The 16,992-nt window shown below is 38.3% G+C and overlaps 1 protein-coding gene across 2 annotated transcripts in view; it reads left to right on the forward strand.

Annotated features, from left to right (window-relative positions):
* The window catches only part of POU2F1 (POU class 2 homeobox 1), a gene marked incomplete at its 5' end in the record, with an annotated part of 102,294 nt that overhangs the window by 74,116 nt on the left and 11,186 nt on the right, over nt 1-16,992 (forward strand). The window contains 3 exons of one of the 2 annotated variants that reach the window (XM_084226043.1): nt 4,819-4,945; nt 12,210-12,304; nt 14,525-14,698. In XM_084226043.1, coding sequence (XP_084082169.1) covers nt 4,819-4,945; nt 12,210-12,304; nt 14,525-14,698 — 396 coding nt within the window. The remainder of the gene's footprint in view (nt 1-4,818; nt 4,946-12,209; nt 12,305-14,524; nt 14,699-16,992) is intronic. The other variant, XM_084226044.1, reaches the window with a different exon arrangement.

Raw genomic sequence — 16,992 nt, forward strand, 5'->3', positions numbered from 1 at the left:
GCTATTTTCTCTTGCATTCAACCAGAATGAAGTTTCCAAAAAGTGAACATAAGGTCTGATTAAGGACAAGAATGAAAATGTTGCAATTGTCTGTGAAGTCTGGTGGTGAAATGTTCAGTCCTTTACTGTGCTGGTCCACTACCTGAATAACAACAGCCTGGCTGTGCTATCAGGTTTTCATTAGCTGAAGTGACAAACTTTTGTGGTGTTGGTCTAGAAGTTCTGACCTCTCTGGCTGTCCTTAGAGAGGCCAGAGTGATGCCATCCTGTTTTTAAAAGGTGAGTGCTGGTGTTGCTGTGTTGGTGACATTCCTCCCACTGAAGCTCTTGTTTCATTGTGAGAAGTCACATCAGCAAGTAATACCTTTTTTAGCAAAGGAATCCACTTCACTGGCATGATGTAGAGATGACTGAAGGATGTAGCATTCAAGGAAACTTGTAATTCTAAGATCATATCTCAATTTTGTTTAGACTGTCTGTAGGCAATAATACAGACAGATTTCAAGAAGAGAATGGGCAATGCCCTTGTCAAGGAAGTTGCTGGTTATAGCTTTTGACATCTTTCCATGTACCTGTGACAGAGTTCCCACTTGATGGGATGTGAGTCTTAACATACATGTAAGCAATCCACAGGTGTGCCTCTTCTCTTCCAGGTGTGCAGCTTAAGATAGCAAGGTCTGCCTCACTGAAGTGCGGTGGCCTAAAATTTCCTATTAACAAAATCTGCACCTTGAACTGTCTGGCCTTAGGTTTGTCAAACAGCCCACCAAAGAAGTGGATACCAGTGTGATGCGTTTGTGAGATGTTTCTAATCCTGCTCTCCCACCTCAGTGCAAAGCTCTGAAAATGTCTGAAGCATTTACAATTTAGTTTTGTACTGGCTTTTTCTCCAGAACTTAGAAAATCTTCAGAGAAGTATTTGAGAGGAGTTGAAAATATCAGGCATGTGCTGTCAAATAAGAGTTTCTGAAGGCAGCATTGTCTGATTTGTGCACAGAGTGAGCTAAAGGCTCTCTGAAAAATAGCGTGTGATCTTGTAGCTGCCACATGGCAGAGCAAGTTAAAGTTGTACTTGTTTTCTGATGTTTCTAATTACTTAAATGTTTGACTTTACAATTAATGTCTTTTAGGATAGGTTATTTTGATACATAAATGAGCTTGGTTGAATCTTGTTAACTGCTCCTTATGATGAAAGTGCAGAGCATAAATTGTGCAGGTGTTGGATATAATTTGAGGTACTTATGGAAAACATCTACCATCTAGGTTCATAGGTAGATAGCACCATGCTTTTTGATCCATCTTGGCAAGGATTTGTAAGCAGTGCTCAGCTTTGTTTGTGTTGCTATTGTAAATATATAGCTGATTATACAAATAGCTGAATGTTTGTTTTAATTGATGGTTTTTGAATAATTGATTAACTGGCAAGTCTCTGCGACAGGGGGATTACCATATTTATTTTAATTAACTAATTGCAAAAGCATGACTTCTTTAATGTGCACTGCAGTTCACATAAGGTATCTGCTGCAGCAGCCTGGTGAGGAGCTTGCGCTGCTCCTGGAATGACACTAAACAGTTGTGTTTCAACTTCTGGGGTTTTTCATAAACTTCCTTGCTTTCAGGATCTATGCGCTGAATTATGTGATGTAAATCTCAAAATGAGTCTGATGCTTAAGTTTGTGCTGAAGCTGTAATTGGAAATAATGGCATTGAATTTAGAAATTTAGATTTTTTTTTTTTTTTAAACAAAAAATCTTCCTCACAGTAAGACCTAGCACTTGACAGATTATTCTGCTGAGGTAGTATTTGGATTGTTTTGATCTTTCTAAATTGCTAGGCAGCACCAGAAGACATGCATGTCTCCATGAAAGTCTTTCCATCTCTATGTGCTTGTGCTAACATACAAATTTTAAAACTGAGGAAAAAAAGATCAGTATAGGAAAACAGTGTCAGGTTTGTTTGTGTGTTTGCTGTTGGGAGATTTATTATAATGGTATAATTAACTAAATAAAAAAACTTTCCCAAGGTGGAAATAAAGTTGGATTTCAAATGCATTTGCGGGGCTGGTAGGGCTATTTAGGAGTGATTAGCCTTGGAGGTATCATTTTCATTTTACGTTGCAGAATTATATTTCTGTATTTAAACAAGGCTTAGCCAACATACCATTTACCAAGGCAGATGCACAGAATAAGATTGCTTATATCAGTTCTCCCTGAGGCCTCAATTTAAAAACAGTTTTCTCATATTAAAGTGTAAGAGCCTGATGATAAGAGCTGTCATGTCTTGGCTGGGTAGCCAGTGTTATGAATACCATAGTCTTAAACAAAAAGCTCTCCTCCTTTGATCTTACAGATACACTGCCAGTGTTTCTTTGTGTTCTTTCTTGCATGTAACTCCATCTCCTGTGGGGGTGGCTTCAAATCATCTGAGATCTCCTTGGTCATCTGGGGTGATTTCATTTGTTTGCTTTTGATTGGGAGAGGTCCTTAACCTATCTATTTTTCCATTGATACTTTTTTCTTCCACAGGGTCTTCCCAACTCTTCCTTTTGCATTTGTGGTTTTTTTTTTCTCTTATCTACCTGTATTTTCATCCTGCAGCCTCTCTTTATTTCCTTTTCTTCTGCCCAGTGTTGAGCTTGCCCAGCTCTTTCCATTTCTGTTTTCAACTCTGCATCCAGTCCTTACATCCATTCCAGTATCAGCACCCTCTGAGCTGGAGGGTCAGCACAATCTGCTACCAGCTGAGCATTGAAAATCAGTGAATAAATGAGTGGACATCCAAGTTGTGTTGAGCTCAAGAACTGAGAGGTTTTGGTAGTAGTTCTGACCAATGTGATATTAGGATATAAGAAACATGGAGTTCCAGGGTAGAACTGGAGTAATTATTGCTCTCTTTCAAGAAGGCATTTTGCCTTGATTTCTTTGGAATAGTTGCATTATTTCTGCAATTTTCTGAAAGCAAACAATACTATTGACTTTAAAACCACTTTTTTGTTCATGGGTGCTTTTTAAAATTTTAGCATTCTCCTATAAAATGGAAGTTTCCATTTCTTAAAGTGCATTGCTTGATCAATCCGTCTGGTGTCTGTCTACCATATTATTACACTGCATGCTTTTGACTTAACAGGGCTAAGCAGCCCAAGTGATTGATGACCAGTGTCTGTGTAATGCAGGTTAAGTAGTCGTTTTCTTATAAAGCCTGTCTATGGTCTCATAAATCAGTGGACTCCCTATTTTTTCCCCTCCTTAGTCTTCCTTTCTGACATTCCCCACCCCTGATCTCCTGAAGGAGATTGTTGCAACTTTCAAGTTAGTTTTAGCAGATTTAAAATAATGTATTGTCACAGATACCAGAATTGTGTAATAAAGAAGTCTTTGTCAGTCTGTCATGACTTCTCATCGCCAAATCCACTGCTGGCAGTGAATGGCCTGTCCCATCCTCTGGCTGAGCAGGTTGTGGGAGTGCTCAGTAACCTGCATCAGCCCAAGGAGCAGCTCTTTGTTCCTCTGGTTCACTTGAACTCAGGTGTGTTTGGGGCTGTGGGAAGATGAGCAGCTCCAAGCAGCCACACCAGGCACTGCTGCACCTGAACACGGTTTCTCTGCAAACAGGGACCTTAGTGACTTCCCTGAAACAGAGCTTTGGGGGAGTCTTCTTGTCTGCTTGGTTTGGTTTGTGTAATGGGAGGTTGCAAGTGGGGGAAGTATGTCATTCAGGCTTTTTTCTACCTCTTTGGTGAGTATTTTGAAATAGATTCTTCCTGGAAGGATGGAAAAATCCAATAAGTGTGTTTAGATAGTTTTCATGGATTACCACTGTTATGTTGGCTGACTTCACAGTGTGTTTTTTAAATTTCAGTTGCCCTTGTTATTGTGTTGTTTGGAGATGAAAAGAAAAAAGCTGTTTAGGGGGAACGATTTTTAAGCAGTTCTCTGTGTTTTCATTCTCCAGCTAAATGTCAAGTTGAAGCATTTTTCTTGAAAACTCAGTTTCTCAGAGATTAACATTTTACATTGAGACCTGTCATTTAATTATAGAAAATTAATAGTCCTGAATGGTTTAAATACATAAAAGTAGGGTTCTTCAACAATGTAGTGTTTTGGATTATTCCTTTTAACCTTTCATTATAGTCGTATCTATTAAGCTTATTTTAATTTGTTTCAGAACAAATGAAATATATTTACTAATTGAGTTAGCTACTTTATGAAATTTGAACTGAACAACCAGAGTGCAAACAAGGAATCTGTGATATTTTGCTTTCCTGTTGTTGATTCAAATGGTAATTGCAGACTGTTGTTACAAAAAAAAAAATAGCTCCCAGCTAATATGCTTGATTTGTAGCAGAGTTCCATCCTCAAAAAATAAGTTTGCGAGATCTTTGTGCTGATAAGTTTAATGTGTTTGAAAACTCCTGAATTTGTGGGGAAGGGAAATTGATTTGTTTGTTTGTTTGTTTTGTTTTTAAAGCAGAACAGTTCTGGATATACTTGCTGGGTTATTTAGTAAATAACTTCAGTTTTATGAATGAAGGTGAAAATCGAATTGCCATTTTAAAGTATATTCAGTTGCAGGACTTCTGCTGTGTTTGACATCCACTTTTTTCTCTAAATGTTAGAGTATAAGTGGCTGATAGGAAATCTTATATTGGGAATTATTGCTGACTTGCATGTCTAACACAGCTCTTTCTTTTCTTTTTTTCTTTTTCATTTTTCTTTTTCCTTTTTTCTTTTTTTGTCTTCTCTTTTTTTTTCATTTTTCTTTTTTTTCTGTTTTTTTTTGGTCTTCTTTTTTTTTTTTTCCCCTTCCCGTTTCCTTAAGGATTTGCAGCACTTGCAGCAGCTTCAGCAGCAGAATCTCAACCTGCAACAGTTTGTGTTGGTGCATCCAACAACCAACTTGCAGCCAGCACAGTTCATCATCTCACAAACGCCGCAGGGGCAGCAGGGTAAGTGTTCTTGCCACAAAAGCAAATCATACACAGTGTTTTTTAGGGGAGAAAGTGAATTCAGGTGATTCATACCAATGCCCAGCCTTCTCCCAGGCAGTGGCTCCCAGCTAGCTTTTTTTCCCCTAGGTTTATATCCTGAGTATGAGACTGGGGGGTGTGGAATATCCCTTTGGCCAGTTTGGGTCTGTCATGGCTCTGTCCCCCCGCCAGGCTTCTTGTGTCTCCCATCCTGCTTGCTGGTGAGATATGTAAGAAGCTGAAAATTCCTCTTTGACTCTAAATACTGCTTGGCAATAACTAAAACATCAGTGTGGAATCAACATTGTTCTCATCCAAAATCCAAATCGCAGCACTGTACCAGTGATTAAGAAGAAAATGAACTCTATCTCAGTCAAAGGCAGGACAATCTGGAAAAAGATGAAAAAATCAAAAGTCCCTGTGGGAGTCTGGAAAAGTACTTAAGCCTAAAGAGCGTACAATGAATTTTGTCATAAACTGAACTAATAATTAACACCTTGGGAAAAGAGCTAGAATGCTGGATTTGTGTAAGAGCTCTTATAATAATATTTTGGCAATGCACTGGGTATGACTTTCATGCCAAAGACAGATGAGGCAGTGGTAGGTGGTGCCGTGTCAGAGCAGTTAAGTTGTTGTACACTAGCTTTGTTCTGAGGACTGATGTGTTCAGGCTGCAATGCATCACGGTGCTGATTGCACCCCATTTGTTGATGCCCACGGAAAACTGCATTTAGCCATGGCTTCTTATGCTGATAGACTCCAATAGCCTTTTTTTCTCCCTTTCTCTTCTACATGAACTCTACTCAGTTGTTCAGGTCTGGTAATCCAAAGATTCTTGCTCAGAAGGCAAATCCTGTTATGCTTGAAGAGTCCTGCAGAGCCTGGCTGTCCTATAAAGCAGCTCTTTGCACCTCATTTTTTTCTGTTCCTTTCAATTTTTTCATGCATCATTCCTTCTTACATACTATGACTTGAGTAGAACTGGCTTTCCATTACGCTGAAGGGCTCCTACTGTCTGAATGCTCTCACATTTGAATAAAGGGTTAGTCAAAATTACCTTCCTTTTAATAGGACTTGATTTAGGAGAGATTTTATATCAGCACTGGAAGAAAATGGCTGAAAGGTTATTCATGAGAGCATTTAGTGATGTACTGCTTTCTTAGAATGAAGCAGAACTTGTAAACTTAACATACTCTACTAGAAGAAATCGAACCACTAAAATTTAGTTCAAGAATTCTTCAAAATAGGTGCTTGGGATTTTTTTTTAAAAATAAATTCTTTTAAGAAAACAGCAGGCGCAAAAGCATTGTTTTGAAAAACTCACTGATATTGTTGTCTGCCTACATTTTTCAGCTAAATTCTTCTGGTTTTATAAAATACCTTTGAAGATGCTTTTCAGAAAGGAAAACTAAGAGAAGCACATTGTATTCATCCCCCCCAAATGAGTTGTTTGAAGAAGGGAAAGCTTTCTTTTTTACTTAAAATCATCTGAAGTAGATTAAGTACTAGATGAGATTTTCATAGTACCTTTTCCAGAGGCCATCTCTGAAAAATCATTTCTTCACTACAATTTAAGACCTGCATATTGCTGTCATCAGTGACGCAGTGTAGGTAGAGACATCGTGTTTTACTGGTAATGTGCAGCCTGCACAACTGAAGAGCTCAAAAACGTAGGAAGATTTATATGCTGAATTCTGACCATAGGCCATTAGTGTGGGACAACCTTCCAAACTGAAATGCTTGAATAGATCTCATTTTCTTTATGAGCACCCAATGATAAAGCAACATGTGTGTCATAATACCCCTTATATCACTTTTTGATGTGGTTTTTCTGCAGTGTTTCATGGTTATTGTTAGAAGATCTCAAACAGTACATTATTATTTATGAGAAAGATTGAGAAAGTGTGTATTTTTATTTTGTTATTTGCTGTTGCATCTGACTTTTCCATGTTGTTCTTGTCCTATTGCTTCATTAGTCAACTTCATAAAATAATAAATATTCTAAAGAAACTAGCATAGAGTTTTCTTCAAAACCAATGGCTTTTTTTTTTATGCTTCATTGGTACTGCATGGAGCTTTATATATGTACACACTTAATAATGAACATAAAAATTCAGATTTGTGTATGGATTATGTATTCTGGAAGAAATTTCTTGCTTTACAGACTATGCTACATATTTTGTGTATACCATGTAGTCATGTAAATGAGAAACACTATTTTTAAAGGAGAAGAGTTTTGAGAGAAATAAGTGAAGAATTGTGTATCTAAACAAGGTTGTAGAAGATGTAAACATTTGGTGAAGAAAAATGTTTTACTTGAAGAGGCAAAGGGGTACAGAGAAATGCAGTTATCAGCAATTGTATTTACATTCTCGAAGGAGTTGAACATCATGAGCCGAGATCCAACTTCTGAAAAAATTTAGGAAATTCAATAGCTAAAATATTAATCACTAATCAGGATGTTATTCTACTATCTTTCTTCAACACACACATTATAGCTCCCAGCAGCAGATAGGAAATTTTCCCCATAAATCCAGTGCCGTTTGTCTAATGTAGTCACCTTCCTTTTCCACACGATTTCTGGCTGTGTACAGGCTTATATGAAACAAATTTTAAAGTTTCCATTTTTCATGGCTGGTAATTGATAACATCATAACTGAAAGAATTGTTTCAAGCCTCAGCAGATATGGAGAAGATTGAATGGAAATAGAAATTTGGAGAATTTTCTTATTCAGTGCAACTGTTGTTCATGTTATTGTTGAAGTCACCAGCAGGAATGTAGCACCTTGTAATACCTTTTGTATCTCTTGTATCTGTTCTTGTATCTAATAGAGCTGTCTCTAAATTAAGCAATTTAACATCCCTTACTGCAGTTAGAACTGCTTCTTAAAAATATTACCCTCATCAGGTGACTCTTCACCTTTTTACTTGTGAGATATTGCTAATACAAATCGTATCAGTAAAAATCTGAATGGAGAGGAAAATGGTTCTGTGTTTAATATATATTAACCTTGCAAACAGGAGTTGATGAGATCTAAGACTGTATCACAGTGAGATTTAGAAATAGTAGTTACAAAGAAAATATCCAGAAAGGAAAATGTGGAAGACAAGCTACTAATTAACTGTAAACATTGAAACTGGATCTACTTAGTCTCAAGTTATTGCTATTTATTATTAAAGACTGCCTTTATGAATTTTTTTATTTATTGTAAATAAATAAATAGGATTTGCCTGGGCCAAATCCTATCCTGTTTTCTTTTTTCATACATGTAATACAGACTTTGAGACCTCACTCATGTGGAAGTCCTTGTAATGGCTTTGACTTGCAAGCTAACTTGCAGTGAGAGGATGAACAGCTTTGGCAGAGATAAAGCAGTCAAGTTCTTACATGAAAAAATTCACTCTTTTGGGAGATCAGCTTGGGATGAATTATGCATTATGCTTCTGGGCCAACTTTTTTAAAATTATGCTGAAAAAGTCTGTACTTGAATGTTTGTTTTATCTTTTGTTTAATTTTAGATAGAACTGAACCCCAGATCAGTCCTAAGGGACTTTTGGCTGGCAGGAGAAGTTTTTTGGCTTTGACCATTATTCATGCTACTCTTAGACATTACAGGAAAAATCCTGAATGAAAATAGATCTATTTACTATAACTGTAAAGAGACCCCAAAAAACTCTAAACTATCATACTTCTGCATAGAGCCTTATCTGCCTCCATGCAGTCATTCTTTTAGAGTGCCGCATCGGTGATTTGTGTGCCATATTTAATACGATAATACCACTAGACTCTTGAAATTCAGGACAGAGGGTTAGGAAACTGACCTATGTAAAGTATACAAGTAAAGTATACAAGTAAAACTGATTATGTAAAGTATACAAGTACAGTAGCAGCTTTTATAGTTTCAAAAAAATCATGTGGGTTGGAAGGGACCTCTAGAGACCAGGTAGAATTGTTCAAAGCACGTCCAATTACAGCAGCTGTTCAGTGTCTCAGCCAGTTGAGTTGAGCATGTCTAAGAATGGAGCTTCTGCAACATTCTCAAGTACCTGCCCCAAGAGTTCGCTGCTATCAAGGTAAAAAAAAAATGTTTTCCTACATCTAGTTGGAGTTTTCCATGTTCTGATAGCAATTGAATCTCATTACATGTACCCTCAAGCAAAGTCCATTTCTGTCTTTGAAGAAAGCAGTAGGATCTCACCTTCTCATCAGGCTAAAAAACCAGCTCACTTAGCTGTTCCAGCCTGTTAGCCACCCTGGTGGGCCTTGGGTGTGCAAAATCCAGGATGGCCTTGTGCCTTGTACTGGGAAGCCCAAGGCTGACAGCTGAGGACTCCAGCTGTGGTGTCACAGATGCCAAGTAAAGGGGAAGAAGCACAACCCTTGACCTGCTGGCTGCACTCCTGTGAGTACATTCCAGGATGTGGTTGGCTGTCTTGAAAGGGCACGCTGCTAGTTCATGTTCATCAGATTGTCCTCCAGGAACCCTAGGACTTTTTCCTGTGAGACTGCATTCCAGCCAGCCAGTGACCACCCTGTATTGCTGCTCAGGGTTATTGCAGCCCCCAAGCAGAACCTTGTATTTTCCTGCATTGATCTTCATGAGATTTAGTTTGTCCAGCTAGTCTAGACCCTGGCTTCTGGCCTGTTGACCACTTCCCCATCTTTGGTGTTGTCCACAGACCTGCTGAGAATATATTTTGTCCCATCAGTCTTCTTGGTAATAAAGATGTTAAGCAGTATTGGTGGCAGTATGAGTCTTTAAGGAAACAGCAGTGTTTGAAAGGCCAGGATCTCAGCAGGTGCCTAAAAGATGTGTGTTTATTTAGAAAAGGCAGTGCTATGTGCTCTGTACGTTCAGTCACTGAAGTTACTTTCGACCTCAGTGATTTCTTTTCAGAAAAGTAATGAAGGAGAAGCTTAGACTGGTTCAAGTAATGTCTTAAAAGAGCACAACTGCAGCTGCCCACCCATGGGAGCCAAGGAGTGCCCAAAGTGTGTGCACGGCAACTACCTGAAAAGGCTGTGATCAGGGGGAGAGACACGTTTCTAAAATATTCCAGCTGCTTTCCCCATTCAATCAGCTGTAGGTTGAATTGACTTGTTCTGTCTCCAGTTTCTTCTGTGACACCTTGTGTCAGCACCTTTTACATAGGATAAAATGATGTAAAAACAGAGTAGATTAAATGTGTTCAGATTATTTTATACTGGTAGTTCCATTATAATTACTTTAGACCATGTGAGTGAGAATAAAATTAGGAAGAGTGTAGTCATCTTGTGCTCTTTAGCAAAATTGTTAATGCCAGAAAAACATCCTCTGGGATTTCTCTGGGGACGGAAAGTCACAAAAGGCCAGTCCTAATTACTCTGATTGCAGTCATAAGACAAGTCAGTAACTTGTAATCGATGGTGTTACCAGTGGACTAGAACTCAAATGTCATCACTGTTGGCTGCCTTGTTTTCATTTGTTTGTTTACAGCCACCCTGTAGTGACAGTGTGATGGGTTTGCCCCTTTCTCTTTCAAGCTGTCAGTTTAAAATTCACTATCACTGAATTTAGGTTAAAAACTCTGCACTTAGAGGTGACTGTTTACTAATTAATATTTAGATTTGGGCAGCTAAAATCATCTTTCGAGTGAACAAATATTTGCATTGTAAAAAGTACTGTGTAGCTGTAGTAGGTGGCTGTCTTGGAAGTTCCTTGAGCAGCTCTGTTCCCTCACTGTGGTTTTTCAAAAACACAGCTGGGACACGTTGATTATGTGGTGAAGAGCAAACTTAGATAGTTGCCTGTGGTGTGCTGTTATGTTACATAAGCAGTTGGCTGTATTCTGTAGGTCCTGAGCATCTCAATAGCAACAACATTGTTTAAAATGCATATTCAGCTCTTTGTTAAACAAAAATCAAATATTGCTGTCAGATGATGATTCTTCTGTGCTTGTGTATCTCTTACTAAGGATACATTTTCTCCTTCTTAACCACAGTAATCCCTCTTTCCATGTCTCTTATGGCCTTAACCTTGCATAAAACATCCAGTTCTTCACTTGATATTTATCAAGTCCTAAATTCTGTTTCCCTTGCCTTTATTCTGCTAAGAGGTAGATCAGGCAGCTGATGATGTTGAATTTAAGCGCTACATAGTTGATGGTGGCATAGCAGTCCATCCATCTGTTGTTCCCCCTGGGTTTTAGGGACTAGGTATATTGAACTGTAAGTTTAATTAGTTGCGTTCTTAATTATTATAGTGGAAATTGATAGTTGTAGCCAGGAGGTACCTAAAAAATAACAGTTAACATTTTTCACAGTAAAATTGTGGGATTTGACTCACTGTAGGTATATTTTTGTCAAGATTCTTTCCCTTAAAAATAGATACGTTTTTTGCATTAGCAATGAAAAAAAAATTGATAGTTCCTATTTAAAGTATTTAGAGATGCAGGCATTATCTCAGTTTCCTCAGAGATTTAATAAACTATACAATTAGTGGACTGTAAGGGAATTTATTTGTGAATTGACAGCATATTATGGTTCTATCAGTTGCAACTGTTCTTTGATGTTGTCAATTTGTCATAGTAGCAGGGTTTTTCTATATTCCTTGTAGTATTTATTCTATTTGTTAAAATGGAGCAGCGTTCAGAATCTTACCTAAACTTTAATTCCAATTACTTTTCCAAAAAATTCCTACTTTATTTGACCCAGGAGGGAGTTATCTAGGTCTTCTGGTGTGGTCTGCTTAAGTCTGCCAGAAGCGTCCTTCTTGTTAGGCAGCTGGCATAGAGGGGTTTGGAGAGGAAGGAAGGTAACCAAGAAGGCAAACTTGTGGTTTTGATTAGTATTCAGTTGTTGAATTTGATCTCATTAGTCTCAGTATTTTATATGGCTCCACAATTCTTGGTCAGCTCTTGGTTACCAGAAGAGGTGTATCCAAACTCTGCATGCTGAAAGGGGCAGTAAATGGCTCCTGCACACGGAACTGGGATCACCTAGATCATTACCAACCCTTTCTGCAGAGGACACTTAGACACACTTCTCCCTCCTTCCCTTCCATCACCACTTACACTTCAGGGAAATGCAAGGGATTTTGGGCTGAAAACTCCAAAGTAAACATATCTATGCATTGATGAAACAGAAGCTCACATCTCAATTTTTTTTTTAACTTTTTATCATTGGGCAAGAGCCTTGTTTTACCTCATTTCATGTTTTAGTGTTTTTGAATGACAAACCAAACAGTCACTTTTCTCTCTCCAGGTCTCCTGCAAGCGCAGAATCTCTTAACGCAACTACCTCAGCAAAGCCAAGCCAACCTCCTGCAGTCTCAGCCAAGCATCACCCTTGCCTCGCAGGTTAGGCTTTTCCCTACATTCATGACTTGCTTTGAGGGGATTTAAACTATGGCCTTTGTATTAGTTACCTGAATAGATGTTGTAGTTATAATTGTGCATTTCTAGATAGTTCAGGTTTGTAGCTCCCACCTCAATGTGCCACTTTCCAGGCTTGAATGTTCTAAAGTGGGCTTTTAACTGGAAATTTTCATGATTGGTACCTTGAGTTAATGGCACTAGAGCATTGTTTGATTTCCTGTAAGGTTTTCTTGAAAATTCAGAGGAGCAAGGTGTGAGCTCCCTCCAAAGCTCCAAAAGGGGTTCACTGACAAGCCTCTTTCTGAAGATTGCAGTGGTAATCTATCTTTATTTTAGTGTAGTTATTTTGCAATCACTGCTAAGTCGTTGCCAGTCTTACCAGTTAGCATCTGTGAAACTGAAGAGATTGTTAGAAATGAAATATTCAAATATTCTGATAGATGTATATTAAAAGAGCTCTGTGATTAAGTTTTCAGACTATAAGAAAAGCAATTTTAAGGTTGCATGTGCCTGCAAATTTAGTTGTGCTTGGCTCCGGGTTTTACTGTGTAGTTTAGTTTCATGGCTGCATGCTGTTTCTCAAATACCATGTAATATCACACAGTATCTTCCTGCCACCTCGGTTACATACAAGAATTTTCTAGCCTGCAATAAGGTGCCTGAGTCTATCAGAGTCTTAGAAAACTACATTTTCTATTATACCACCTCTAGTAGTTTTCATGCACCATGTGGAAAATGGAATTTGTCTCACCTCTAGCTCATACCTCAGCTTGCAGGATGATTCCACACTAAAGATTATTCTTTGATTTAAAAGAAAATATTAAAACCACTAAGAAAGAATACATCATGTAAAGTGGGTAAAATCAGTGGAGACATATTGCAGTAATTACCCACTATGATTAATGTAAATTTAAAAATATTAAAAATCTTTACGTGTGACACATGTATCTGCAATCCCAGAAAGATCATATATGATTACATTTTTTGTCAAGTAATGGAATTATAGACCTTGACCTCCCTCTACCATCTGCTGTGCACTGCAAAACACTGCACTAACCAGGAGGAAAACAACATAAAGAGTTATGTAAAGACTGAGCTATATGTAGGCCATTTCTTTTAGAAGAGCCTTTTCTGAACCTTTGCATAGACTTTGCATAATACTCTAGTACTGCCTGGACTTGAGGCTGTTCTTGTTTGCCCTGAAGGAGTCCAGAGTTTCAGAACTGGGTGTAGGACACAGAGGCATGAAATCAGCTTTACTGAAGAGCCCCAGCTAAAATGACTAGAATTTAACTGGAGCAGATGATTTGTCTCTGCATCTCAGCTGATCATGACATGCAAGGAGGTAGAGCTATGCACTCAAAAGTGTTCTTGTTGCATATAAAGCCTGAACTGTGCAATACCAGATCTGAACATATTTTGTTCACCTGTGAATATTTTCCAAGATGATAGTTTTTTTCAGATAGTTGCATTGCAAAATGCTTTAGTGTGCCAATGTTCAGGAATAGTGAACCTTCCACGGACTTCCTAGAAAATTACCCTTTATATAGAAGAAAAGTGTGACCTAAAATGAATCATTTTCTGCAGATTGCCTTTGCTTGATTTCTTGTGTCACCGTATGTTCATTTTATTGTTGCAACTGTCAAATGGAAGGGTTAGAGGTAAATCTAGATTTTTCTTCCTGAACAGTTGAGTCAGCCACAAAAGACAGCATTGGAGGAAACTTGCCATGTTTGCTGCATCTGTATGTGCTCACTCTTCCAGCATTAAATAGGGGATTTGAGTCTTTTGGGTTGATGACAATCTGCCACCTCACAAGACCAGTAGATTTGATTTTAATTTTTTTCAAAAGGGATGAATGCCAAGGTGTCCATAAGTGATAGAAGTATATCAAGTAGAATGTGTTTCTTTGAGCAGCTTCTGCAGCAAGTGAATGTTGTTGGTTACCGTTGAACATCCCTTACTTTTCTTTACCTAGTTACGACAGAAACATTAAAAGCCTTGTGATACTATTCTAGTTCTCTGCTTTGTATTTGCTTGTTCTGGAGAGGAATGTTAATAAATTGGAGGAGATTCCAGATTTCAGGAAACATCTAATCCACTGACCTCTCTCACAAGAACATTACATACCTTTTAGGAATTTAATTTCTGTTGAATGTCCTCTTAAGTCTGATTTTCATCCTTTCCTTGCTGTCTCAATAGCCAGCAACCCCAACACGCACAATAGCAGCGACCCCCATTCAGCCACTTCCACAGAGCCAGTCAACACCAAAGCGAATCGACACTCCCAGCTTGGAGGAGCCCAGTGACCTTGAGGAGCTTGAGCAGTTTGCCAAGACTTTCAAACAAAGACGGATCAAACTTGGATTCACTCAGGTGAGACTGCGTACCTTAGTGCCTGCCAGTGTGGAACCTGAGGTCTCATCTTTCAAGTCTGGGGGGAGACTACAATTCCATCATTTCCTAGGAGAACCTGCTTAAATAGGGTTATGCTCTGGCCTTTATGTGGGGGATTTCTAAGAAATAACAGAAAAAGCCATACATCCATCTTACTTCCCTGTTGGTTTTAAAGCATAGCCATTTTCCCAGCAGGGGAAAACGTGCATTTACCAGCTCCAGATGTCATTGCATGTGCACTATTCATTCCATGGGATGTGACATGAATGGGACAAAGCACTTTAAAGCTGCCTTCAGAAGTACAAAGTTCCAAAAATCATACAGTACAATTAACTGCTCCGTGTGTTTAAAAAGTGTATCACATCTGTGCAGTTGCTTTGGATGTCAAAGGGTTTTTATCTCTCAAGCGTATTTTCCTATTAAACATCAATGATTTCTGTATTTAATGCTTTTACTAAGGTTCCTAAACAAAACCTGAAAGGACTGTCGCCTTTGAAGTTTTCTCCTTACAAGGGTGAACTGGAGTTGTGGTTTGTTTTGGTTTGTTTAAAAGCTCAGAAATACCCATAGAGCACAAGAAATAATCTTGAACATAGTGAAGGTGGTTGAATGAAGACCACAATTAAAAGTACAAAGTGCATTTATATGTTCCATTTTTCTGTTGAAAGGAACTTGGTTCCAAGAGTCCTTTCTTATTAATATCAAATTTTTTTTCCCCCCTGCAAAATTAAAATATCTCCTGGGTAAACAATTAGTTTTGGCAGGAGTCTGTGGTTAAGCATAAGCATAATTTTACTAGAAGAAAGAGCATGCGAAAATCAAAGAATTTAAAAGTCCGAGCTCAGAGCAGTCAGTTCAACGTATGTGATGGAATAGAGTAAGTAAATCTACTCTAGCTGAAAGTATGTGCTGAAGTCAGATTTATTTTTCTGGCAAAGTCCTAAATTGAAAAATCAAAGTTGATAATGAGAGTTCCTGGCAGCATCTTAATTATAAGTCAAGAACAGAATGTTCTTAGTCAAATGAAGTGCATTTTGCTGGCATGTGTGTCTCCTTCCCTCCCTTCTTTCCACTAGAGGGAGGCACAGAAATGCAAGTGATGGACACACACAAAAGCTCGAATAGAGCAGCACAGAATAGGGTAAAATACAATAGCTTCCCTATAGCCTGACAGAGGAGGTTCGTGTAGATCTCTCATTATTATGTTTAATCTGCCCTGCTGTGAGATGATTATAAAAGCTCAACTAGACTTTTTAAGCTATGTGTTAACCTTTCTTTATTGACCTGGCTATGAATTTTCATGGTGAGGAAAAATGAACACAACTGCTCAGGCTTACATTTCAGTATTTGCTTTTCAGATTAAAAAAGGGGAATCTTGAGAATGTGATAAAATTGCATTCGGTCATTCCTATCCTGCTCTCAGTTTGTATGTGTGTAATTAGTCTGTTCTAATAACTTTAACCTAATTGCATAATTGGATGATAAATAGAGACCCTGATTGCTTTGGTTTCCTATAGTTGGATAAATAGACTGCCTTTCAGAGGATAAAAGAAATTTATTTCTAGCAGTACTGTAAGCTTTTTCAGACTCACCCCCCCCCCCCCCCCCCCCCCCCCGCCTTTTAAAAATAATGGTAAGACTTAGTTTGCATTGCAAACTAATCACTTACTACATTCTGTCATGTGAACAATAAAACAGGTTTTGAATTTCAGCAGTTCTGCTTCTTCTCCCACCCTGAAATGTGGGTGATGCATTTAAATCCCTTTGTTTGTTTTCCTTAAAAATACCTCCATGTTTGACGCACAGGGACACGATGAGCAAACTGTACCTTAGCATCATTGCAGGCCTGGGACTAATTACTCAGTACAGATTCAAGAGACATGAGTGAACATTTTAGACAATGTTATTTTTATTCTGCGAAAGGTATTGCCTCTGCTAGGCTGTCTGAGCTTCTTAACAGACCAGTACACACAACAGTGATGTACCTTATAATCAGCTGCAGTTCATTACCAGAGCTTCAGTCAGCCTACGGAGTAGATCATATGTGTATAAAGTGCCTTTATACTCTGTTCCATCCTATCTGTGGGCCATCCCAATATATAAAATTCTCATCCCAATATGTAAATTCCTTTGCCTGCAGCTGAAATGCTGCCACCTTTTGGCATTGACAAAGAAATGGTTAACTATTCATTTTAAATCAGAAGGCAAATGTTTGTAAGAACAACATAAGTCCAGAATTAAATTTAGTTGGGGGACTGGAGCAAATTTCATAA

This window comes from Fringilla coelebs (assembly GCF_963513975.1).
Source record: "Fringilla coelebs genome assembly, chromosome: 2".
Taxonomy (NCBI): Eukaryota; Metazoa; Chordata; class Aves; order Passeriformes; family Fringillidae; genus Fringilla; species Fringilla coelebs.